The sequence below is a fragment of the Oncorhynchus nerka genome, linkage group LG12 (assembly GCF_034236695.1).
Source record: "Oncorhynchus nerka isolate Pitt River linkage group LG12, Oner_Uvic_2.0, whole genome shotgun sequence".
Taxonomy (NCBI): Eukaryota; Metazoa; Chordata; class Actinopteri; order Salmoniformes; family Salmonidae; genus Oncorhynchus; species Oncorhynchus nerka.
In genome coordinates this window covers 58543774-58569660 of record NC_088407.1, presented here as the reverse complement: position 1 = coordinate 58569660, position 25887 = coordinate 58543774, and the positions used below count along the sequence as shown (strand labels likewise).

The 25887-nt window shown below is 42.3% G+C and overlaps 1 protein-coding gene across 1 annotated transcript in view; it reads left to right on the top strand.

The window, feature by feature from the left end:
- Positions 1-25887, top strand: part of LOC115138453 (centrosomal protein of 170 kDa protein B-like) — a 51333-nt gene that overhangs the window by 5353 nt on the left and 20093 nt on the right. Inside the window, exons 2-6 of the mRNA XM_029675311.2 lie at positions 2030-2167; positions 13474-13563; positions 14477-14555; positions 15136-15194; positions 16648-16798. Of these exons, the coding sequence (XP_029531171.2) occupies positions 2063-2167; positions 13474-13563; positions 14477-14555; positions 15136-15194; positions 16648-16798 (484 nt within the window). The 5' untranslated portion in view covers positions 2030-2062. The remainder of the gene's footprint in view (positions 1-2029; positions 2168-13473; positions 13564-14476; positions 14556-15135; positions 15195-16647; positions 16799-25887) is intronic.

The following is a 25887-nucleotide window of genomic DNA, read 5'->3' as shown; positions in this document are numbered from 1 at the left end:
ACCTTTTTGCGCAAATATCGAGGTCAACTTGGAGTCACTTGATGACATGGTGTGTGGTCCTCTCACTACGACTCGGGAAATCATGCAGTTTATTAGGCTACAGGTGAAATAAGTTATGATGAACTTCATAGGGTGATGAAAGTGTGCAGAATGAGCTTGATGCTCCTTTCCAATAACTGTCGAGGTTCTTGTTCTGGTGACATGGTGGTCGTTGCTAGACTGCTGTTTGACAAATAAAAATATTCTCTTAACCATAATAATCTCATCAAGTAGACTAACCTACTTGCAGAGCCTACCCGCACTGTATCTGCAAGCTGTTGGCTGTAGTGAAAGTGCTAAAACCAGAGTAGGTACATTTGTTATTTAATCCAACAGTTTGTGACAAAACTCTTGGTAGAGTTGAAAATGCGCTGGAAACACATTGAACATTAGATTTGTATTTGTTGCATGAAAACGTAAGTGGATACTAAATGCTGTGTGCACTACAGCATGCTTACTTAAATACTTACTTACAGGCTCTAACCAATAGTGCAAAAAAGGTATTAGGTGAACAATGGATAAGTAAAGAAATAAAACAACAGTAAAAAGACAATCTATATACTGTAGCGAGGCTATATACAGACACCGGTTAGTCAGGCTGATTTGAGGTAGTATGTACATGTAGATATGGTTAACGTGGCTATGCATATATGATGAACAGGGAATAGCAGTAGCGTAAAAGAGGGGGTGGTAGGACACAATGCAGATAGCCCGGTTAGCCGATGTGCGGGAGCACTGGTTGGTCGGCCCCATTGAGGTAGTATGTACATGAATGTATAGTTAAAGTGACTATGCATATATGATAAAAAGAGAGTAGTAGCAGCATAAAATAGGGATTGGGGGGGCACAACCCCTCTAGCCTAGTGGTTAGAGCATTGGACTAGTAACCGAAAGGTTGCAAGTTCAAAATCCCCGAGCTGACAAGGTACAAAATCTGTCGTTCTGCCCCTGAACAGGCAGTTAACCCACTGTTCCTAGGCCGTCATTGAAAATAAGAATTTGTTCTTAACTGACTTGCCTATTAAAATAAAGGTAAAAATAAAAAATAATTTAAAAAACCAATGCAAATAGTCCGGGTAGCCATTTGATTACCTGTTCAGGAGTTTTATGGCTTGGGGGTAAAAACTGTTGAGAAGCCTTTTTGCCCTAGACTTGGCACTCCGGCACTGCTTGCCTTGCGGTAGTAGAGAGAACAGTCTGTGGCTGGGGTCTTTGACAATTTCTAGGGCCTTCCTCTGACACCGCCTGGTGTAGAGGTCCTGGATGGCAGGCAGCTTACCCCCAGTGATGTACTGGGCCGTACGCACTACCCTATGTAGTGCCTTGCGGTCAGAGGCTGAGCAATTGCCGTACCAGGCAATGCTCTCAATATTGCAGCTGTAGAACCTTTTGAGGATCTCAGGACCCATGCCAAATCTTTTTAGTTTCCTGAGGGGGAATAGGCTTTGTCGTGCCCTCTTCACAACTGTCCTGGTGTGTTTGGACCATTCTAGTTTGTTGTTGATGTGGACATCGAGGAACTAGAAACTCTCAACCTGCTCCACTACAGCCCCGTCGATGAGAATGGGGGTGTGCTCGGTCCTCCTTTTCCTGTAGTCCACAATCATCTCATTCGTCTTGGTTACGTTGAGGGATAGGTTGTTATTCTGGCATCACCCGGCCAGGTCTCTGACCTCCCTATAGGCTGTCTCGTTGATGTCGGTGATCAGGCCTACCACTGTTGTGTCGTTTTATCTTTAGGAGGAATTTAGAATATTCACATGAAAGTCTGTCACCAATTGGATAGAAACCTAGCTAGTAAGACTCAATCACTTTTTTTTTATTAATGGGAATATTTGGGATAATATTTCCTAAACAAAAAGTAGTTTTATATCTTAATTGAGTTGTTAGTTGTCCAAATTTGGTACCAGAATTGCAGTGAATGTGGTGACAACAAGAATCTACTGTTCTACATGTTGACTAATATATCAAGTCTTCTCGCCCCTCCCAGGATGCTAAGAAGGCTCTGAGTCGGGGCTCCAAGATGAGTGTGACGTCATGGTTCCTGGTCAGCAGCTCAGGCACAAGACACCGGTTGCCACCGGAGATGATCTTTGTGGGCCGGGAGGAGTGCGAACTCATGCTGCAGGTGTGTACGACGTCAAGATTCCCTAAAAACACGGCACTTCCATACAGCTACTACCAGAACTGGCTTTAAAGTAGCAAGTTAGGAAAATTAGATTAATGTTAGGAAAAGGGTTAGGATTAGCTAAAAATGCTCTCCTAACCTGCTATGAAAAGTCACTGTGAGTCGTAGCTGTATGGAGGTGGTGTGTTTTTAGGGAGTACCGAATGACATCCGCAGCACCTTCTGTTTAGACACCAAATGCCATCAACCTGTCATGTGACCCTTAGCCAATCAACTGGCCATCCACCCTCTTGTGAAAGGATGATGCCTATATTAGGGTCCTGACTCAAGGAAAGCAAGTTTTATTAATGTACGAAAGATCTGTGGGAGTTGACCTGTGTGTACGTGAGAGGCGTTTATTTGTGCACGTGTGTGTTTTAAGAGCAGTGCCTGCTGGGAGAATTGCCTCCCTCAAATGTCAACGCAAAATGCAACTGACACATTCCACCCTGCTATTTTTCTCCATGTTTTCTGGTTCTAATAGCTGTTTGGAATCATTTGGGAGTTTCTTTCTGTGTACTTCTCGCTCTTGCCTTCTAGCTCTTGCCACTGGAAAAAAGAACACTGCCTTCAAAATAGTTTATACACTTTCCTCAGTCTGTGGTTTGCTCAACATGCCCAGCCCACCACATCTGCTTGTAGAATTGAAAAGTTGCTCTTGTCCACATTCGGGCATCACTGGCTCCAGCAAAACCTCAGCCTCTCCTATTGGAAATTATGCTTACTTATAATCTCTCTTTAAGTGTGTATGCTTTCTGGTCTGGTATGTGCTACAGCCCAAGCATATTTCAGTCTTGTCCCTTTTTGGCATTGTACAGTCTTTTGTTTTTGTATTTGCAGCACAATGTAAAATGACAATACCCACAAAAACCAAAGTTTGGTGACTGTCTGTCATGTGAGCATTCCGTTTGGCTTTTTGACAGATGTGGAACTGGAGCCATTTCAAATGAAAGTTGTTTAGGGCCTTGATGTTGTCTCTTTTTGTAGAAGTCTGTCTGAACAGTATGTGACTCTACAAGCCCAACAAGTAGGCCATGAAGTCCTTAGAGAAACTGTATTCGTCACTCTGCAACGGCCGTGGGGTGCCAGAGGTCACATTCGTCTCAGATAAGATAAATGGACATTCCTCTGGGAAAGTGGGGTAATGTTGTAACTGAGTGGTGTTTTATATATTATTTGAGACCAGACGTCTTTTTATGTCAAGGGCAATTCCACGGTAAAGGAATTTTCACTTAAGATGTATGCTAAACATAAAATATTGATTTCAACATGTAATAATACATACAACTCTATGCACAAGTACAACTTTTAACAATTTACTCTGTAAATTGTATAAAAACACAATTACTGGAAGAACTGTGCAGATGCCAAGTTTGGTAAAAGAATTTCAGTAAAATCTCCCTCCTGTTTTTTGTGTCCCCACATTTCCCCCAAACTTTTTTTTACATCATTGGATGATGCAAGCATGCCACTTTACAAAATAAAATGCATTACTATTTTTTTTTACCACAGAGAATCAGACAAATGTAGGCTACAGTCTTTCTATTGGCTTATTTTCATATTCAAGCCTGTCTCAAAATACAACACTCTCCTTTTAAGGCTCTCCTGGGGTATGGTTGGCCACCCTTGGTAGCCTGTAACATATTGCACCATTAGGCTACAATTACAACCAAATACTTTTTGTTTTTATAAAATAATGCTCTCCAGAGCTCAACAGTAATGGCGTCCCATCATCAAAGAAATATATGGTTCAAAACGGACTCTTGGACAACTGATCCAAAATTCATACAACCACTGCATATAAAACATTTTTTTTAAAGCAAGGACGCTGATGCAACCAATCAGACTGTTTAGCTTAAAATCGTAATGTTTTATTTCTTCATATTAAAAGCTCAACAATGCGTACATGTCTATAGGCAATGCGCGAATGTTCCAAAATGCAATTAGTGGGAAAACAATTCTCAAACGCGCACCCCAAGCGCAAATCGTTTCATGTGACAGATATGAAAATATCTGTTAGAAATGAAGAAAGGGGAGCTCTGAAGGTGCTTCAGCTAGCATGGGTTACTAATATGACGAGGATTATCCCTTTGCCTGCTGGACAATTAAAATAACGTTGCTTTGAAAACCAATAGATCATGAGAAAAATGCTGATTTCAATGCCATATTAAGTGTTTATAAAATAATTCCCTCAACATTTCTAAAGACATATTTTGTCTAGGCTACTTTGAAACAAGATAAGACATGCTTCATAAAATGACATAAAACGTCCATGTTTTAAACAATTAAGTTTATGGTTAAATAGTTTCAAAATGCTGACCGCCTCCACTCAGAATCAAGATGGGTGATGTGCGGTGCGCAACATGCACGGTCCTTCACTCTCTGGTCTTGTGACCATCTGAAATTAACAAACCATGCCTTGAGTAACGTCTAAAGGCTTGATTCAGTCAACATAATGTTAATTATCCTTCATTATATTTGTCAAACATGACTGGCGTTTAGCCTGTATTTATGTCATTAAAAGTATCATTTAAAATTTGGCTACATTTTCTGGCGCATGCCTCATGTCCGCATCGGTTTGGATATGAGGCTGTAGCACATAGGCCTTTTCATTTATTTTTTTTATTTTTTATGAAAAAGTCAAGGGCTCTGAATACTTTTCCGAATGCACTGTAAATGGTTTCCTACATGCTAAGAATTCTTTATTACGCCATATTGGAGTGTGTGTATGCAATTTAAGATTAGATCTCATATGCTTATCTGTATAATTATTTTTATTTCACCTTTATTTAACCAGGTAGGCCAGTTGAGACCAAGTTCTCATTTACAACTGCGACTTGGCCAAGATAAAGCAAAGCAGTGCGACACAAACAACAACAGAGTTACACATGGAATAAACAAGCGTACAGTCAATAACACAATAGAAAAAAGGTCTATATACAGTGTGTGCAAATGGCGTAAGGAGGTAGGCAATAAATAGGCAATATTAGCTAAATTATTACAATTTAGCAGATTACCACTGGTGGTAAATGAGCAGAAAAGTAAATAAAATACTATATGGGGATGAGCTAGGTAGATTGGGTGGGCTATTTACAGATGGACTATGTTCAGCTGCAGCGATCGGTTAGCTGCTCAGATAGCTGATGTTTAAAGTTAGTGAGAGAAATGTAAGTCTCCAGCTTCAGCGATTTTTTGCAATTTGTTCCAGTCACTGGCAGCAGAGAACTGGAAGGAAAGGCAGTAAGTAGTTTTTCCTGCAAGTAGTGTGACTAGAGGGGGATATGGTAATGGATAAGTAGGTATTTGCTTATTCACTGGGTTCATGATTGGTAGTTGCACGCTTCCCATAGCTGAGTTAAGAGGTAGTAGAGCTGATTTGGACCAGTTGCTTTTGTAACCAGACCATGAGCTGAATGCTGTAAAAATAGACATTATTGACTGGAGGGATTTCTGAACGTTTACGACGTAGAGCAGTATGTAATCTGCATAGAGTGCAATTGCTTTGATCAGTTGGTTTGATTTTTATATGTGAGGAAGCCGAATTTTGATGTATGCTTTGTGCCAGCGGTTCAAGAGAGCGAGCAAATAGTATAGTGGAGGTGGGACAACCTTGTTTACATCCTCATTGTATACATTAGAATGGGTAGTGCCAGTAGATATAATAAAATGATTCACATACATGGTGTGGATCATATGTATAAATCTAGCTCCAAAACCAAAAGGTTCAAGAACAAGCCATAAATATTCCCACTCTAAGCGGTCAATGGCTTTCTCTGCATCTAATGATAACACAGTACACAGGCTATCCAGATTGGAAGCCTCAGAAACCACATGAAACAGGCGGTGATTGTTATCGGCTGCCTGACGACCCTAAATAAACTCTGTTTGGTCAGGATTTATGAGCTTATTAATAACTTTCTCTGGGCACATGGAGAGTACTCAGACCCTTTCTCCACGTTTTGTTATGTTACAGCCATATTCTAAAATGAATTTTTGCAAATGTATAAAAAACACGTACCTTATTTACCTTTACAGTATTCAGACCTTTTGCTATGAGACTTGAAATTGAGCTCAGGTGCATCCTGTTTCCATTGATCATCCTTGTTTCTACAACTTGGAGTCCATCTGTGGTAAATTAAATCGATTGGACATTATTTGGAAAGGCACACGCCTGTCTATATAAGGTCCCACAGTTGACAATGCATGTTAGAGCAAAAACCAAGCCATGAGGTCGAAGGAATTGTCCGTAGAGCTCCGAGACAGGATTTGCGTCGAGGAACAGATCTGGAGAAATGTACCCCAAAATGTCTGCAGCATTGAAGGTCCCCAAGAACACAGTGGCCTTCATGATTCTTAAATAAGACTCTTCCTAGAGCTGGCCGCCCTGGCAAACTGAGCAATTGGGGGAGAAGGGCCTTGATCAGAGAGGTGACCAAGAATCCGATGGTCACTCTGACAGAGCTCCAGAGTACCTCTGTGGAGATGGGATAACCTTCCAGAAGGACAAGCATCTCTGTAGCACCACCAATCAGGCCTTTATGGTAGAGTGGCCAGACGGAAGCCACTGCTCAGTAAAAGGCACATGACAGCCTGCTTGGAGTTTGCCAAAAGGTATCTAAAGAATCTCAGACCATGAGAAACAAGATTCTCTGGTCTGATGAAACCAAGATTGAACTCTTTGGCCTGAATGCCAAGTGTCACGTCTGGAGGAAACCTGGCACCATCCCTACGTTGAAGTATGGTGGTGGCAGCATCATGCTGTGGGGATCTTTTTCAGTGGCAAGGACTGGGAGACTAGTCAGGATCAAGGGGAAAGATGAACGGAGCAAAGTACGGAGAGATCCTTGATGAAAACCTGCTCCAGAGCACTCAGGACCTCAGACTTGGGTAAAGGTTCACCTTCCAACAGGAGAACGACCCTAAGTACACAGCCAAGACAACGCAGGAGTGGCTTTGGGACAAGTCTCTGAATTTCCTTGAGTGGCCCAGCCAGAGCCTGGACTTGAACCCAATCTAACATCTCTGGAGAGACCTGCAAATAGCTGTGCAACAACGCTCCCCTTCCAGCTTGAGAGGATCTGCGGAGAAGAATGGGAGAAACTCCCCAAATACACGTGTGCCAAGCTTGTAGCGTCATACCCAAGAAGACTCGAGGCTGTAATCGCTGCCAAAGGTGCTTCAACAAAGTACTGAGTGAAGGGTCTGAATACTTATGTAAATGTGATATTTTATTTATTTGTTTTTTAATACATTTCTAAACCTGTATTTGCTTTGTCCTAATGTGATATTGTGTGTAGATTTATGAGGGAAAAAACCTTTAATCAATGTTAGAATAATGCTGTAACGTAATAAATTGTGGAAGAAGTCAAGCGGTCTAAATCCTTTCCGAATGCACTGTACATCTTCACTTCTGTTCCAATTAAACAGAGTGGATGAAAATTTGCCAAATTTGTGAGTTATTTTCCTTTCTTAGGGATATAGTAGCTGTGTTGATATCTCTGCGGTTCAATAATAACTGATCCTAGCTCATCCCAAAAGTTGAAGGGGTTCAGGAGGTATTCCATCAATACCAGGTGCTTTATCTGTCTTCATATTTAAAAGAGCAGCTTTCAGTTCAGAATAAGTGACAGGTTCCTCTAATTAAACTGTTCCTTCCTGAGAAAGTGTGGGCAATGTAAGGTTCTCCAGCAACCGCCGACAAGCAGAAGTATCAAGCTATTTGAAGAACTGTATGACTGACTAATATGCTCTAAAAGTTATTTATTTCTGTAGGATCTGATATCAGTCCCATAGTATGGGATCTGAATAGCTGTATCGATGATCTTGTTTCAGCATGTTTAAGTTGCAGTGCCAGTAAGTGGCTAGGCCTACTCCCTTAAACAGTATTTTTGTCACACCCTCTGCTCTGTTGCAACAGGTCATTAAGTTTCAGTCTACTTGTTTTTATCCCAATTTCTCTCTCTGAGTAGTTGTCTTCCTGCATTTTCCAATGCTTTTCCAATTCACTGATCTTCTGAAGTCTTACATTCTGGAAATGGGAGGGAAATGTGTAGTGTTTCCTCTTATAAAACCTTTTTACAGCTAACCATACCATAGTTGAGTCCTCCACTGAGTAATAATTTATTTCAAAAAAATATTTTAAATGGAATAATAATTTTAAAGGATTTTAAACTGAAAAAGGAAGTCAGTGTGTAGTGAAGTATTATTAAACCATCTCAGTGCACATTTTTTCATTGGGAAGATTTTACATTTACAGAAGAATGATCAGATGGAATGGCCTGTAATGTTTTTATAAGTTCCAGGTTACCTGTAATATCAGTAGATGTTGAAACATAGTAAAGTCTTAAATCTAACAGAAAAGAAAGTATAGTCCTTAGTTGTGGGATTTTGAAGTCTCCAGTGGTCATTAAGATCTTTTAATAAATTGGTTAAGTGCAATGGAAGCATTCACTTGTGATGAGCTATGAGAAGGTTCAGATCTATCTAGCATAGCATCAATAATGGCATTCATGTCAGTTCCAATAATAAGCGTATAATCCGATTTAAATTGATCAGGCTTCTGGTTACAGAAGGGAGAACATCTTTGTCATATGGGTTAGGAGCATAAATTGATACAAATGCTATTTTACTTCCATACAGAGTGGAACATAAGTAAGTAAATCTGCCCTGTATTATTTCCACTTTTTTCAATTGTAAAGGGTAAATTGCATTTATGTAGGATAAGCACCCTTTTAGATATGAAGCAGGAAGCAGCTGCCAGTTTGTATATTTGTTTTGAAGTCTATGGACATCACCCTCTAAAATATGTGTTTTGATGTATTTCTAATATCTTTAAAGACTTTTTCTGCTAGATGTTTTCTAAGACCCCTTTTCCATCTCTTTGACCAGAAATCAAAGCTTTTGCTTAGTCCTAATTTATAGGATGGAAAATGGTTGAAATATTTTCTAATTATATCTCTATATATATACAGTTGAAGTCAGAAGGTTACCTACACTTAGGTTGGAGTCATTTAAAACAAATTTTTCAACCACTCCACAAATTTCTTGTTAACAAACTATAGTTTTGGAAAGTCGGATAGGACATCTACTTTGTGCATGACACAAGTAATTTTTCCAACAATTGTTTACAGGCAGATTATTTCACTTATAATTCACTGTATCACAATTCTAGTGGGTCAGAAGTTTACATACACTAAGTTGACTGTGCCTTTGAACAGCTTGGAAAATTCAGGAAAATTATGTCATGCCTTTAGAAGCTTCTGATTGGCTCAAAAGATGTCAATTAGCCTATCGGAGGCGTGCCTGTGGATGTATTTCAGGGCCTACCTTCAAACTCAATGCCTCTTTGCTTGACATCATGGGAAAATCTAAAGAAATCAGCCAAGACCTCAGAAAAAATTGTAGCCCTCCACAAGACTGGTTCATTCCAAATTCCTGAAGGTACCACGTTCATCTGTACAAACAATAGTACGCAAGTATAAACACCATGGGACCACGTAGCCGTCATACTGCTCAGGAAGGAGACGCGTTCTGTCTCCTAGAGATGAACGCACTTTGGTGCGAAGAGTGCAAATCAATCCAAGAACAACAGCAAAAGACCTTGTGAAGATGCTGGAGGAACCAGGTACAAACGTATCTATATCCACAGTAAAATGAGTCCTATATCGACATAACCTGAAAGGCCGCTCAGCAAGGAAGAAGCCACTGCTCCAAAACCGGCATAAATGGCTTAAGGACAAAGTCAAGGTATTGGAGTGGCCATCACAAAGCCCTGACCTCAATCCTATAGAACATTTGTGGGAAGACCTGAAAAAGCGTGTGCAAGTAAGGAGGCCTACCTGACTCAGTTACACCAGCTCTGTCAGGAGGAATGGGCCAAAATTTACCCAACTTATTGTGAGAAGCTTGTGGAAGGCTACCCCAAACCGTTTGACCCAAGTTAAACAATTTATAGGCAACGCTCCCAGATACTAATTGCGTGTAAACTTCTGACACACTGGGAATGTGATGAAAGAAAGAAAAGCTGAAATAAATCATTCTCTCTACTATTATTCTGACATTTCGCATTCTTAAAATAAAGTGGTGATCCTAACTGACCTAAAACAGGGCATTTTTTACTAGGATTAAATGTCTGGAATTGTGAAAATCTGAGTGTAAATGTATTTGGCTAAGGTGTATGTAAACTTTCGACTTCAACTGTGTGTGTGTATGTATGTATGTACAGTGGGGCAAAAAAGTATTTAGTCAGCCACCAATTGTGCAAGTTCTCCCACTTAAAAAGATGAGAGGCCTGTCACAAGTTCTCCCACTTAAAAAGATGAGAGGCCTGTCATTTTCATCATAGGTACACTTCAACTATGACAGACAAAATGAGAAAATAAATACTACAATGCGATTTTCTGGACTTTTTTAATGAATTTATTTGCAAATTATGGTGGAAAATAAGTATTTGGTCACCTACAAACAAGCAAGATTTCTGGCTCTCACAGACCTGTAACTTCTTCTTTAAGAGGCTCCTCTGTCCTCCACTCGTTACCTGTATTAATGGCACCTGTTTTAACTTGTTATCAGTATAAAAGACACATGTCCACAACTTCAAACAGTCACACTCCAAACTCCACTATGGCCAAGACCAAATAGCTGTCAAAGGACACCAGAAACAAAATTGTAGACCTGCACCAGGCTGGGAAGACTGCATCTGCAACAGGTAAGCAGCTTGGTTTGAAGAAATCAACTGTGGGAGCAATTATTAGGAAATGGAAGACATACAAGACCACTGATAATCTCCCTAGATCTGGGGCTCCACGCAAGATCTCACCCCGTGGGGTCAAAATGATCACAAGAACGGTGAGCAAAAATCCCAGAACCACACGGGGGGACCTAGTGAATGACCTGCAGAGAGCTGGGACCAAAGTAACAAAGCCTACCATCAGTAACACACTACGCCACCAGGGACTCAAATCCTGCAGTGCCAGACGTGTCCCCCTGCTTAAGCCAGTACATGTCCAGGCCCGTCTGAAGTTTGCTAGAGAGCATTTGGGAGAATGTCATATGGTCAGATGAAACCAAAATTTAACTTTTTGGTAAACTCAACACGTCGTGTTTGGAGGACAAAGAATGCTGAGTTGCATCCAAAGAACACCATACCTACTGTGAAGCATGGGGGTGGAAACATCATGCTTTGGGGCTGTTTTTCTGCAAAGGGACCAGGACGACTGATCCGTGTAAAGGAAAGAATGAATGGGGCCATGTATCGTGAGATTTAGAGTGAAAACCTCCTTCCATCAGCAAGGGCATTGAAGATGAAACGTGGCTGGGTCTTTCAGTATGACAATGATCCCAAACACACCGCCTGGGCAACGAAGGAGCGGCTTTGTAAGAAGCATTTCAAGGTCCTGGAGTGGCCTAGCCAGTCTCCAGATCTCAACCCCATAGAAAATCTTTGGAGGGAGTTAAGTCTGTGTTGCCCAGCAACATCCCCAAAACATCACTGCTCTAGAGGAGATCTGCATGGAGGGATGGACCAAAATACCAGCAACAGTGTGTGAAAACCTTGTGAAGACTGACAGAAAACGTTTGACCTCTGTCATTGCCAACAAAGGGTATATAACAAAGTATTGAGAAACTTTTGTTATTGACCAAATACTTATTTTCCACCATAATTTGCAAATAAATTCATTAAAAATCCTACAATGTGATTTTCTGGATTTGTTTTTCTCATTTTGTCTGTCATAGTTGAAGTGTACCTATGATGAAAATTACAGGCCTCTCTCATCGTTTTAAGTGGGAGAACTTGCACAATTGGTGGCTGACTAAATACTTTTTTGCCCCACTGTATGTAATGTGTGTGTGTGTGTGTGTATATATATATATATATATATATATACACACACACATCTTTGCTTTCATTTAACACCCAATTTTGATATGCTACAATGAACTTCACATTGATGCTCATGATTCCTTTTACATGGAAATTACTCAATACTGTAGAGCTTTCAAAGTGTTGATGATAATACCAAACAAAGCAGGGTAATCATACTAGCCATTGCATTGCCCAGTGCTAATTGAGACAGGAAAATAGCTACTCCATAAAGGAGAGAGCCTCTCAAATCTCCAAATTAGTGATAAACCAGTGGATGCTCCTCAGAGGAGGAAGGGGAGGACCATCCAACTCTGAACTTCAGAAAAATAGTGAAACATTAAGTTATAATTTTTAGATAAAACTATACTAAATATATTAACGTCACCAAATAACTGTTTTAAAATACACTGTTTTGCAATGGTCTGTCTCCCTGAAGGACATCTACCTGAATTTGTCTAATAGAAACACTCGTTTTGGTTACTAAACACAAAGTTTTGCAACTGTTTTGGACTAATGATTACACCCTAGAGGAGCTAGATGCAGGCAAGAGTGTGCAAATTGAATGTGTTACTGTCTGTCACCTTGATGACTCCAATTTTTCTCTCAAGTGTGCACCAATGTTAAACGTTAATTTGTAGGCTAGGTTGTAACAACCTGATGATTGGTATCGGGAAAATTGTATTATCATGTATTAGCCTTAACCTATCTGTTACATTGAGCTGGGTGAATGGAAAATGAATGACCGTCATCCAATATCCTGTAATAGAAATAAGGCCATGTTCATAAAAAAAGTGTCCTCCCTAATATTAAATGGCACCAACTGCCACTGTGGTTAACATGCAGCATGTGACAACAATAAGAAGGAACGATAGTAACAGTAATAACTCTGCAAATGAGTTAGGTGGGTGAATGGTCTGTCTTTGTGGTGAAGAGGAGGCCTGGAGTGAATAATGAGTGGAAGAGAGAGCGAGTGGCTCAGCCTGCCTTAATTACTGCTTTTGTTCTGCCCATTAATTAATGAGCAGAACTACAGTAGAGCTGTCTTTCTTGTCCTCCTGCCCTGCTGGCTGGTGGCTTGTTGAGGACCGGGATGATTGGTTGAGTTGTGTAAAGTGCTCTTTCTGCCTGTTCAGTGTCAGACTGGGGTTGTCTTCAACCAGCGGGTTCCATAATGACCCGGCTTGTATTGGTTAGGAGTAATAGGGATCATTTGCAAGAATGTAAGCAAACTCAAAGGCCTATCTGTTTGACTATGAGCACGGTAATCTACTGTACATGCATGTTGCCTTCAGTGTGGATATTTTGTTTTACTGCTTATACTCATGACAGTATCCAGTCTGAAGTTTCTTAGCCATTGCCCATCAGTATGAGATGCTCAGGTATGTTCTCTGTTGCTTTACAGTCGCGCAGTGTGGACAAGCAGCATGCTGTCGTCAACTACGACCCAGCCACAGACGAACACATGGTGAAGGACCTGGGCAGCCTGAACGGGGTGAGTCTCATCATGTCCCCTGCATACAGGTTGAATAAAGGATCCAGCCAGCCACAGCCCTCTCTGGAGGGTCCAGAGCACCACTACCAGTCCCTCAGGCCTTAGCACAAAAGAGCCCTCTCTCAGTGCCAGAGACAGTTGCTAGAGCAGTAATGAGTACTGTGTTTTCTGCTGGCCTGGGCCTTTTCTCTGGTGTTCCTTTCTCCCTCCTTCCCCCTGTCACCTTCCCCTGTACTATTGCCACTTCATTGCACTGTTCCAGCCAAGCACAGGACTGAGGAGAGGGAAAGACGGCCCTTTGTTTCACTGTAGTGTTTCTCTTGGCACCAGCAGTTGTAGCAGCCAACTCTAAACAGAGCAGAACTTAACATCAGAGGCTTGTTACTGAAATGTACCATGGCTGTTTCCTTTTACGTTGACAATTCTCTTTATTTAGTCTACTTATAGTGGTGAGCCCTCTTACTTACAGTACATTGTTTTAAGCACGGTTAGGCTTTAACCTTCCACTAAGCGATACAGTATCTATACCCCTGGATTGTGTGTAACTTAGATTATGTAATGTAATTAAGTCGTGTAGCTTTTGCTGGTGTGTGAGTGCTTTGTGTCAGCCTGATCTCGACCCACTTGTCCCCTGACTGCCTTTCTCAGCCTACTCAGGCCAGATGCCCATTACAGAACTGCATAATCTCGTTAATGACTTAATTTACAGGTAGGATAGCTTCAATTTCACTCACAGGCAACTGCTAAGCAGCACCTAGCAATTTAATGACCTGTTGCCAGTGTTGCCCGTTTTTATTCCAATGGTATTGAACTAATCATGATTGTTGTGAAAACAAATAATTACCCTCTAGATTTTTCTGAAGCTTTCAATGTAAACACACCAAAACAAACTTTTATCTCTTTTTCTCCCCAGACTTTTGTGAATGATCTGAGAATCCCAGACCAGACTTACATCACCCTGAAGCTCGCTGATGTCATCCGCTTTGGATATGATATCCTTTTGATTATCTGATAATGATTGTAATTCTTTTATTGTTTTATTGATTCTTCATTGTTTGGGGATTTTCTTGATTGGATCAGAAGGATGTGTACTTTTCAACCTCTAAGTGTTCTCTTGTGCTAGTTTCTTACAAACAATTGAATTCCATAAGGCTTTGGTCTATACTTGCTGGTTGAAAGGAATTTAAAACATTCATTTTCTTTTCCCCTCTCTGGTTTGTGCACTAAACTCTCCCAATATGTTAATTCCCTGTGGTTTGAGTCAGGGGATTTGGATTATGTCCAACTCTGGACTGAAAATCTTTTGGACCCTTGAACCTCTGAGCTGAAAAACACGAATAGTGAAAATGAGTTTCGATAACTGGGACAAAAGCTGCTTAAAAGTAGACGTTTAGTATGCTTTACCAGAACTTACCATGCATGCTACATGTCACATGTCTTGAGTTCTCAGAAAGTTAGAGCTTCAAGAACTGTACAGACTAATAATTACCCAAAATGGCAAGTGTCAGTGACATGTATTATTCTAACCCAATGGCTCCAGTTTGAATATGCTTTCCTTAACTCTGCTGTCACATTCTCATGTGTACATCCTGGAGAGGAGTCAACACAAGGTGCCAGAGGAGGCTCTCAAAGTAAGTGAGAACTTACACATGTACAGTGCATCCGGAAAGTATTCAGACCCATTGACTTTTCCCATATTTTGTTACGTTACAGCCTTATTCTGAAATGGATACAATATTTCTTCCTCTCATCAATCTACACACACTACCCCATAATGACAAAGAGAAAAAACCTCAGACCCTTTGCTATAAAACTCCAAATTGAGCTCAAGTGCATCCTGTTTCCATTGATCATCCTTGATGTTTCTACAACTTGATTGGAGTCCGCTTGTGGTCAATTCAATTGATTGGACATGATTTGGAAAGGCACACACCTGTCTATATAAGGATCCCACAGTTGACAGTGCATGTTAGAGCAAAAACAAAGCCATGAGGTTGAAGGAATTGTCCGTAGAGCTCCGAGACAGGATTTTGTCAAGGCACAGATCTCGTGAAGAGTAGCAAAACATGTCTGCAGCGTTGAAGATCCCCAAGAACACAGTGGCCTTCTCCCCCATTCTTAAATGGAAGAAGTTTGGAACCATGTCTGCAGCACTCAGACCGCAGAGATGGTTCAGGCCATTATGGTAGAGTGGCCAGACGGAAGCCACTCCTCAGTAAAAGGCACATGACAGTCCACTTGGAGTTTGCCAAAAGGCTCCTAAAAGACTCAGACCATGAGAAACAAGATTCTCTGGTCTGATGAAACCAAGATTGAACTCTTTGGCCTGAGTGCCAAGCGTCACGTCTGGAGGAAACCCGGCACCATCCCTACAGTGATGGACAGTGGTGGCAGCATCATGTTGTGGGGATGTTTTTCAGCGGCAGGGACTGGGAGAATATTCAGGTTTGAGGGGAAGATGAACGGCGCAAAGTACAGAGAGGGATCTATGATAACCTGCTCCAGACCCCTCAGGATCTTAGACTGGGATGAAGGTTCACCTTCCAACAGGACAACGACCATAAGAACACAGCCAAGACAAAGCAGGAATGGCTTCGGGACAAGTCTCTGAATGTCCTTGAGTGGCCCAGCCAGAGCCCGGACTTGAACCCGATCTCTGGCGAGACCTGAAAATAAAATGTGCAGTGATTCTCCCCATCCATCCTGACAGCACTTGAGAGGATCTGCAGAGAAGAATGGGAGAAACTCTCCAAATACAGGTGTGCTAAGCTTGTAGCTTCATACCAAAGAAGTCTTGAGGCTGTAATCGCTACCAAAGGTGCTTCAACAAAGTGAAGGGTGAAGTGAAGGGTCTGAATACTTATGTAAATGTGATATTTAAAATGTCTAAAATCCTGTTTTTGCTTTGTCGTTATGGGGTATTGTGTGTAGAAACCTAATCCATTTTAGAATAGTGTAACAAAATATGGAAAAAGTCAAGGGGTCTGAATACTTTCCGAATGCACTGTACATGTCATCAATGAATGTGAGTGATAGTCCGGTAGGGGCTTTTTAATTTCCTGTTTTCCCTTTTGTGTTTATTAGCATGAGAAGTACACCAGCCAGCTGCAGATGAGTATGAAGGCCCTGGAAGCCAGGAAGAGGGAGAAAGAGAGGCAGCATGCTGAGGAGAGAACCAGAGACTCATTTCGCTCCAAACAGGAGAAAGCCGAGGGTAAAGCTGCCCTCGCAGCAGGTAACCTTGCCCAGTCCTGTTGTCCTTTTCTTCTAGAGACCACAGTATAGGTGCTATCCTACATTATAGACCAGGCCTATGAATTTTCTCTGCAAATGTAGAAGAATGGCGCCGGAGGAGATGGCTGACGTTTTACGGGCTCCTCACCAATTGTGTTTTTTTTTGTACATTATGTTTCTGCCATTATGACTGAAAATAGCTTCTGGATGTCAGAACAGCGATTACTCTCCTCGAACTGGACAAAGATTTTTTTCTTTAATAACCTGTTGTGACTAGGGGGCAGTATTTTCATTTTTGGGAAAAAAACGTTCCCGTAGTAAACGGGATATTTTGTCAGGACAAGATGCTGGAATATGCATATAATTGACAGCTTAGGATAGAAACCACTCAAAAGTTTCCAAAACTGTAAAAATTGTCTGTGAGTATAACAGAACTGATGTTGCAGGCGAAAGCCTAAGAAAAATCCAATCTGGAAGTGCCTCATGTTTTGAAAGCACTGCGTTCCAATGCGTCCCTATTGAGCAGTGAATGGGCTATCAACCAGATTACTCTTTCTCCGTATTCCCGAATGTGTCTACAGCATTGTGACGTAGTTTTACGCATTTATGTTGAAGAATACCCGTAAGTGGCTACATTGCGCAAGTGGTCACCTGATGCTCCCAGAGAGATTCTCGCGTAAAATACAGGAGGTAGCCATTACTCCAATCGGTCCTACTGAAAAACGAATTGTCCCGATGGATATATTATCGAATAGATATTTGAAAAACACCTTGAGGATTGATTATAAATAACGTTTGCCATGTTTCTGTCGATATTATGGAGCTAATTTGGAATATTTTTCGCCGTTTTCGTGACTGCAATTTCAGCCAAACATGAAAAACAAACGGAGCTATTTCGCCTACAAAAAATAATATTTTTGGAAAAAAGGAACATTTGCTATCTAACTGGGAGTCTCGTGAGTGAAAACATCCGAAGCTCATCAAAGGTAAAGAATTTAATTTGATTGCTTTTCTGATTTCCGTGACCAAGTTACCTGCTGCTAGCTGGACAAAATGCTATGCTAGGCTATCGATAAACTTACACAAATGCTTGTCTAGCTTTGGCTGTTTTGCATATTTTGAAAATCTGAAATGACAGGGTGATTAACAAAAGGCTAAACTGTGTCTCAATATATTTCATTTGTGATTTTCATGAATAGGAATATTTTCTAGGAATATTTATGTCCGTTGCGTTATGCTAATTAGTGTCAGGCAATGATTACGCTCCCTCATGCGGGATGGGGAGTCATTAGAGGTTTAACAAGTCGGACGTGAAGAATTTACTCCAGTTACCCGACCAGGCCCAAATCCCCATAATTTGAATGAAAGAAGGGGCCGATGCAGGGGACGCAGGTCTGGGGGCCTTGTGAGAATTTGTCGGCGAGTGGGTAACCCGCCTCTACCATCCATTCTATTGGCCAACGTGTAATCATTGGAGAATAAATTGAATGTGCTCGGGTTCAAGACTTTCCTACCAACGGGGCATTAAAAACTTGAATATCTTATGTTTCACTGAGTCGTGGCTTAACGGCGACATGGATAATATACAGTTGGCTGGTTTTTCCGTGCAAGACAGAACCGCTTCCTCCAGTAAGGCAAGGGGTCGCGGTCTGTGTCTATTTGTCAATAACAGCTGGTGTGCGAAATCAAATGTTAAGGAAGTATCAAGGTTTTGCTCGCCTCACTTAGTCTCTCATGATAAGCTGTAGACCACACTATTTACCAAGAGTTTTCATATTTTTCATAGCTGTCTATTTACCATCACAAACCGATGCTGGCACTAAGACCACTCTCAACAAGCTGTATAAAGCTGTATAAGCAAACAAGAACATTTTCATCCAGAGGCGGTGCGCCTAGTGGCTGGGACTTTAATGCAGGGAAACTTAAATACGTTTCACCTAATTTCTACCAGCATGTTACATGTGCAACAAGAAGAAAACAACTCTAGACCAACTTTACTCCACACACACAGATGCGTACGAAGCTCTCCCTCACCCTCCATTTGGCATATCTGACCATAATTCTATCCTCCTGATTCCTGCTTTCAAGCAAAAACTAAAGCAGGAAGTACCAGTGACTCGCACAATACGGAAGTGGTCAGATGATGCAGAAGCAAAGCTGCAGGTCTTTTTTGGTAGCACAGACTGGAATATGTTCCGGGACTCATCCGATGCCATTGAGGAGTACATCGCATCAGTCACTGGATTCATCAATTAGTGCATTGATGACGTTGTCCTCACAGTGACTGACCGTACATACCCCAAGCAGAAGCCATGGATTTCTGGCAACATCCTCACTGAGCTAAAGGGTGGAGCTGCCGCTTTCAAGGAGCGGGACTCTAACCCAGATGCATATAAGAAATCCTGCTATGCTCTCAGATGAACCATCAAACAGGCAAAGCGTAAATACAGGACTAAGATTGAATCCTACTACACCGGCTCCAACGCTCGTTGGATCTGGCAGGACTTGCAAACTATTGCGGACTAAAAAGGGAAGCCCAGCCGTGAAATGCCCAGTGACACAAGCTTATCAGATGTGCTAAATGACCTCTATGCGTGCTTCGAGGCAAGCAACACTGAAGCTCTATACCAGCTGTGTGATTACCCTTGCTGTAGCCGACGTGAGTAAGACCTTTGCACAGGTTAACATTCACAAGGCCGAAGGGCCAGTGGTTTACCAGGACATGTACTCCGAGCATGCGCTGCTGTACTCCCTATTCACCCATGACTGCACGACTCCAACACCATCATTAAGTTTACCGACGACATAGCAGTGGTAGGCCTGATCACTGACAACGATGAGACAGCCTTTAGGCAGGAGGTCCAAGACCTGGAGGTGTGGTGCCAGGACAACAACCTCTCCCTCAACATGATCAAGACAAAGGAGATGATTGTGGACTACAGGAAAAGGAGGACCGAGCACGCACCCATTCTCATCGACGGTGCTGTAGTGGAGCAGGTTGAGAGCTTCAAGTTCCTTGGTGTCCACATCACCAACAAACTATCATGGTCCAAACACACCAAGAAGGTTGTGAAGAGGGCATGACAATGCCTATTCCCCCTCAGGAGACTGAAAATATTTGCCATGGGTCCTCAAACTCAAAGTTCTACAGCTGTACCATCGAGAGCATCCTAACTGGTTGCATCACCGCCTGGTATGGCAACTGCTCGGCCTCCGACCTCAAGGCACTACAGAGGGTAGGGCGTACGGCCCAGTATATCACCGGGGCCAAGCTTCCTGCAATCCAGGACCTCTATAACAGGTAGTGTCAAAGACTCTTAAAACTGCATTGTTGGTTAAGGGCGTGTAAGTAAAAAGTTCTACATCTGTTGTATTAAACGCATGTGACAAATACAATTTGATTTGAAAATTGTCTTCGTCAAATACAGTACCAGCATATCAGTCTGTTATGCCTCAGGTGAAATATAGCTGCTGACGTCTATTCTAATATCTTATTCAAGTGAGGAAGATTGTGGTATAAAATGCTTATGAGGAGACAAAGTGTTAGATGATCTGTTAAGATGCACACAGCTCTCCTTGTTAAGTCTACCCTTAGTGTGCGATCAAGCAATATTATGAGATGTCAGGGTCAAAGGTTCAATCCAGTAGGGTCAGACGAGCAGCATTACTAATATGGAACACCAGTTGGCAGGATGAGTGATGTGACATTGGGCTTGCCTGCTGAGAGCATGTTGAGCTGGGACAGTTACAGCCTTATCTCTGTCTACCATGCCTCTGGACTGGGGAGGAGTGCTGAACCTACTCCTGGTGCCGCTAGCTCAAGGTGTGTGTGTGTGAGGCTGTGTTTTCCATGCCACGCGAGCGTCGGTCGGTGGTTGGTTGGTTGGTCGGTCGGTCGGTCGGTGGTTGGCCGGTGGTTGGCCGGTCGGTGGTCGGTCGGTCGGTCGGTCGGTCAGTGGTCGGTCGGTTAGGGGGATTGTAGTTTTACTGTCTCACTCACCTTCCAGTACATACAATTGTCCTTCTGTCCTTGTCTCCACTTTTTGGCTGCATCTTTTTGGCTTTTATGTATAGCCCGACCGATATATCGGTTCACCAATATTATTGCCGTTATTGACCTTTTACCTTTTATATTGGTATCGGATAGGGCTGTGGCGGTCATGGAATTTTGGCAAACTGTCATTGTCACGCAAATAACTGCCGGTCTCATAGTAATTAACCGTGAATTAACATAAACACATTTATCTCCTGGCTCATGGACACGCATAGCCTACAAGCCACCAAAGCATCCCTTTGGAACATCTACATTTTAAAAAGTCTAACTTTTAATATAGCCTACACCATCACAATAAATCCATTTTATTTTAGACATGTCTAAAGAAACATATGAAGAAAATATAGTCATATTTTTGAAGAACATAATATCATAGTCGGAGTTTTCTTTGTTAGGAACTAATATGACACTGCCATATTGCTGTGGGCTACACTAGTTCATTTAGCAGACAAGATTTGCTCAGAATTCCGTGGCATAATTTTCTTGTTTTATAGTATGAATAATATAATTGAACATAGCTGAATAAAATAAAATTATATTTTCAAATAATTTCCAAGGAAGTCCGCACTTCCTTGCTGAGCAGTTAATAACAGGACCTTCTACAGTGAATTCAGACAGTATTCAGACCCCTAGACTTTTCCCATTTTTTGTTACATTACAGCCTTATTCTAAAATAAGGATTATTTTTATCCACCTACACACAATACCCCATAATGACAAAGCAAAAACAGGTTTTCAATAATGTTTGCAAATGTATAAAAAATGGATAAAATGATACCACATTTACGTAAGTATTCAGACCCTTTACTTAGTACTTTGTTGAAGCACCTTTGTCAGCATTTACAGTCTCGAGTCTTACTGGGTGTGACGCTACAAGCTTGGCACCTGTATTTGGGGAGTTTCTCCCATTCTTCACTTCAGATCGTCTCATGCTCTGTCAGGTTGGATGGGGAGCGTCGCTGAACAGCTATTTTCAGGTCTCTCCAGAGATGTTTGATCGGGTTCAAGTAGGGCTCTGGCTGGGCCACTCAAGGAAATTCAGAGACTTGTCCCAAAGCCACTCCTGCGTTGTCTTGGTTGTGTGCTTAGGGTCGTTGTCCTGTTGGAAGGTGAACCTTTGCCCAAGTCTGAGGTCCTGAGTGTTCTGGAGCAGGTTTTCATCAAGGATCTCTCTGTACTTGGCTCCGTTCATCTTTCCCCTCGATCTTGAGTAGTCTCCCAGTCCCTGCCTCTGAAAAACATCCCCACAACATGATGCTGCCACCACTGTCCTTCACTGTAGGGATGGTGCCGGGTTTCCTCCAGACGTGACGCTTGCCATTGGGGCCAAAGAGTTCAATCTTGGTTTCATCAGACCAAATAATCTTGTTTCTCATGGTCTGAGAGTCTTTTAGGTGCCTTTTGGCAAAGTCCAAGCAGGCTGTCATGTTCCTTTTACTGAGCAGTGGCTTCCATCTGGCCACTCGACCATAAAAGCCTGATTGGTGGTGCTGCAGAGATGGTTGTCCTTCTGGAAGGTTCTCCCATCTCCACAGAGGAACTCTGGAGCTCTGTCAGAGTGACCATTGAGTTCTTGATCACCTCCCTGACCAAGGCCCTTCTTCCCCGATTGTTCAGTATGGCCAGGCAGCCAGCTCTAGGAAGAGTCTTGTTGGTTCTAAACTTCTTAAATTTAAGTATGATGGAGCCCACTGGTGTTCTTATGGACCTTAATTACTGCAGATATGTTACTGCAGACATTTTTCCCCCACCTTTTATTTAACCAGGTAGGCCAGTTGAGAACAAGTTCTCATTTACAACTGCGACCTGGCCAAGATAAAGCAGTGCGACACAAACAACACCGAATTACACATGGAATAAACAAATGTACAGTCAATAACACAATAGAAAAGTCTATATACAGTGTGCAAATGAAGTAAGATTATGGAGGTAAGGCAATGAATAGGCCATAGTGGCAAAATAATTACAATTTAGCAATTAAACACGGGAGTGATAGATGACCAGAAGATGAATGTGCAAGTAGAGATACTGGGGTGCAAACAATCAAAAAATAAATAGCAATATGGGGATGAGGTAGTTGGGTGGGCTATTTACAGATGGGCTATGTACAGGTGCAATGATCTATAAGCTGCTCTGACAGCTGATGCTTAACATTGGTGAGGCAGATACAGTGGGGAAAACAAGTATTTGATACACTGCTCGATTTTGCAGCTTTTCCTACTTACAAAGCGAGATGATGTGTGTTTTGGGTCGTTGTCATGCTGGAAGACCCAGCCACGATCCATCTTCAATGCCCTTACTGAGGGAAGGAGGTTGTTGGTCAAGATCTCGCGATACATGGCCCCATCCATCCTCCCCTCAATACGGTGCAGTCGTCCTGTCCCCTTTGCAGAAAAGCATCCCCAAAGAATGATGTTTCCACCTCCATGCTTCACAGTTGGTATAGTGTTCTTGGGGTTGTACTCATCCTTCTTCTTCCTCTAAACATGGCGAGTGGAGTTTTAAACCAAAAGGCTCTATTTTTGTCTCATGAGACCACATGACCTTCTCCCATTCCTCCTCTGGATCATCCAGATGGTCATTGACAAACTTCAGACAGGCCTGGACATGCGCTGGCTTGAGCAGGGGGACCTTGCGTGTGCTGCAGGATTTTAATCCATGATGGCGTAGTGTGTTACTAATGGTTTTCTTTGAGACTGTGGTCCCAGCTCTCTTCAGGTCATTGACCAGGTCCTGCCGTATGGTTCTGGGCTGATCCCTCACCTTCCTCATGATCATTGATGCCCCACGAGGCAAGATCTTGCACGGAGCCCCAGACTGAGGGTGATTGACCGTCATCTTGAACTTCTTCCTTTTTCTAATAATTGCGCCAACAGTTGTTGCCTTCTCACCAAGCTGCTTGCCTATTGTCCTGTAGCCCATCCCAGCCTTGTGCAGGTCTACAATTTAGCCCTGATGTCCTTACACAGCTCTTTGGTCTTGGCCATTGTGGAGAGGTTGGAGTCTGTTTGAGTGTGTGGACAGGTGTCTTTTATACAGGTAATGAGTGGAGAACAGGAGGGCTTCTTAAAGAAAAACTAACAGATCTGTGAGAGCCGGAATTCTTACTGGTTGGTAGGTGATCAAATACTTATGTCATGCAATAAAATGCTAATTAATTATTTAAAAATCAAACAATGTGATTTTCTGGATTGTTGTTTTAGATTCCGTCTATCACAGTTGAAATGTACCTATGATAAAAATGACAGACCTCTACATGCTTTGTAAGTAAGATAACCTGCAAAATCGGCAGTGTATCAAATACTCTCCCCACTGTATGTCTCCAGCCTCAGTGATTTTTGCAATTAGTTCCAGTCATTGGCAGCAGAAAAAAGGAAAGGCGGCCAAAGGATGAGTTGGCTTTGGGGGTGACCAGTGAACTATACCTGCTGCAGTGCGTGCTGCTATGGTGACCAGTGCCAGTGGGTTTGGCGATGAATATGAAGCGAGAGCCAGCATACAGGTCGTAGTGGTGGGTAGTATATGGGGCTTTGGTGACAAAATGGATGGCACTGTGATAGACTGCATCCAATTTGCTGAGTAGAGTGTTGGAGGCTATTTTGTAAATGACATCGCCGAAGTCGAGGATCGGTAGGATAGTCAGTTTTACGAGGGTATGTTTGGCAGCATGAGTGAAGGATGCTTTGTTGCGAAATAGGAAGCTGATTCTAGATTTAATTTTTGATTGGAGATGCTTAATGTGAGTCTGGAAGGAGAGTTTACAGTCTAACCAGACACCTAGGTATTTGTAGTTGTCCACATATTCTAAGTCAGAACCGTGCAGAGTAGTGGTGCGGGCAGAGATCCGTTGATGAGCATGCATTTAGTTTTACTTGCATTTAAGAGCATTTGGAGGCCACGGAAGGAGGGTTGTATGGCATTGAAGCTCGTCTGGAGGTTAGTTAACACAGTTTCCAAAGAAGGGCCAGAAGTATACAGAATGGTGTCTGCGTAGAGGTGGATCAGGGAATCACCAGCAGCAGGAGCAACATCATTGATGTATACAGAGAAGAGAGTCGGCCCGAGAATTGAACCCTGTGGCACCCCCATAGAGACTGCCAGAGGTCCGGACAACAGGAGGGCCTGTTGACACACTGATTTGACACACTGAACTCTGTCTGAGAAGTAGTTTGTGAACCAGGCGAGGCAGTCATTTGAGAAACCAAGGCTGATGAGTCTGCCGATAAGAATGCGGTGATTGACAGAGTCGAAAGCTTTGGCCGGGTTGACGAATATGGCTGCACAATATTGATGGCGGTTATGATATCGTTTAGGACCTTGAGCATGGCTGAGGTGCACACATGACCAGCTCGGAAACCAGATAGCATAGCGGAGAAGGTACAGTGGGATTTGAAATGGTCTGTCATCTGTTTGTTGACTCGCCTTTCGAAGACGTTAGAAAGGCAGGGTAGAATAGATATAGGTCTGTAACAGTTTGGTTCATCCCCCTTTTGAAGAGGGGGATGACCGTGGCAGCTTTCCAATCTTTAGGGATCTCAGATGATACGAAAGAGGTTGAACAGGCTAGCAAAAGGGGTTGCAACAATTGAGGCGGAAAACTTTTGAAAGAGAGGGTCCATTTTGTCTAGCCCAGCTGATTTGTTTAGGTCCAGATTTTGCAGCTCTTTCAGAACATCAGCTATCTGGATTTGGGTGAAGGAGAAATGGGGGAGGCTTGGACAAGTTGCTGTTGGGGGTGCAGAGCTGTTGGGGTAGCCATGTGGAAAGCATGGCTAGCCGTAGAGAAAAGCTTATTGAAATTCACTGCCTCAGTGCAGTGGGCAGCTGGGAGGAGGTGCTCTTATTCTCCATGGACTTCAAATCAAATGTTATTTGTCACATACACATGGTTAGCAGATGTTAATGCGAGTGTAGTGAAATGCTTGTCCTTCTAGTTCCGACCATGCAGTAATATCTAACAAGTAATCTACCCTAACAATTTCACAACAATTACCTTATACACACAAGTGTAAAGGAATTAATAAGAATATGTACAT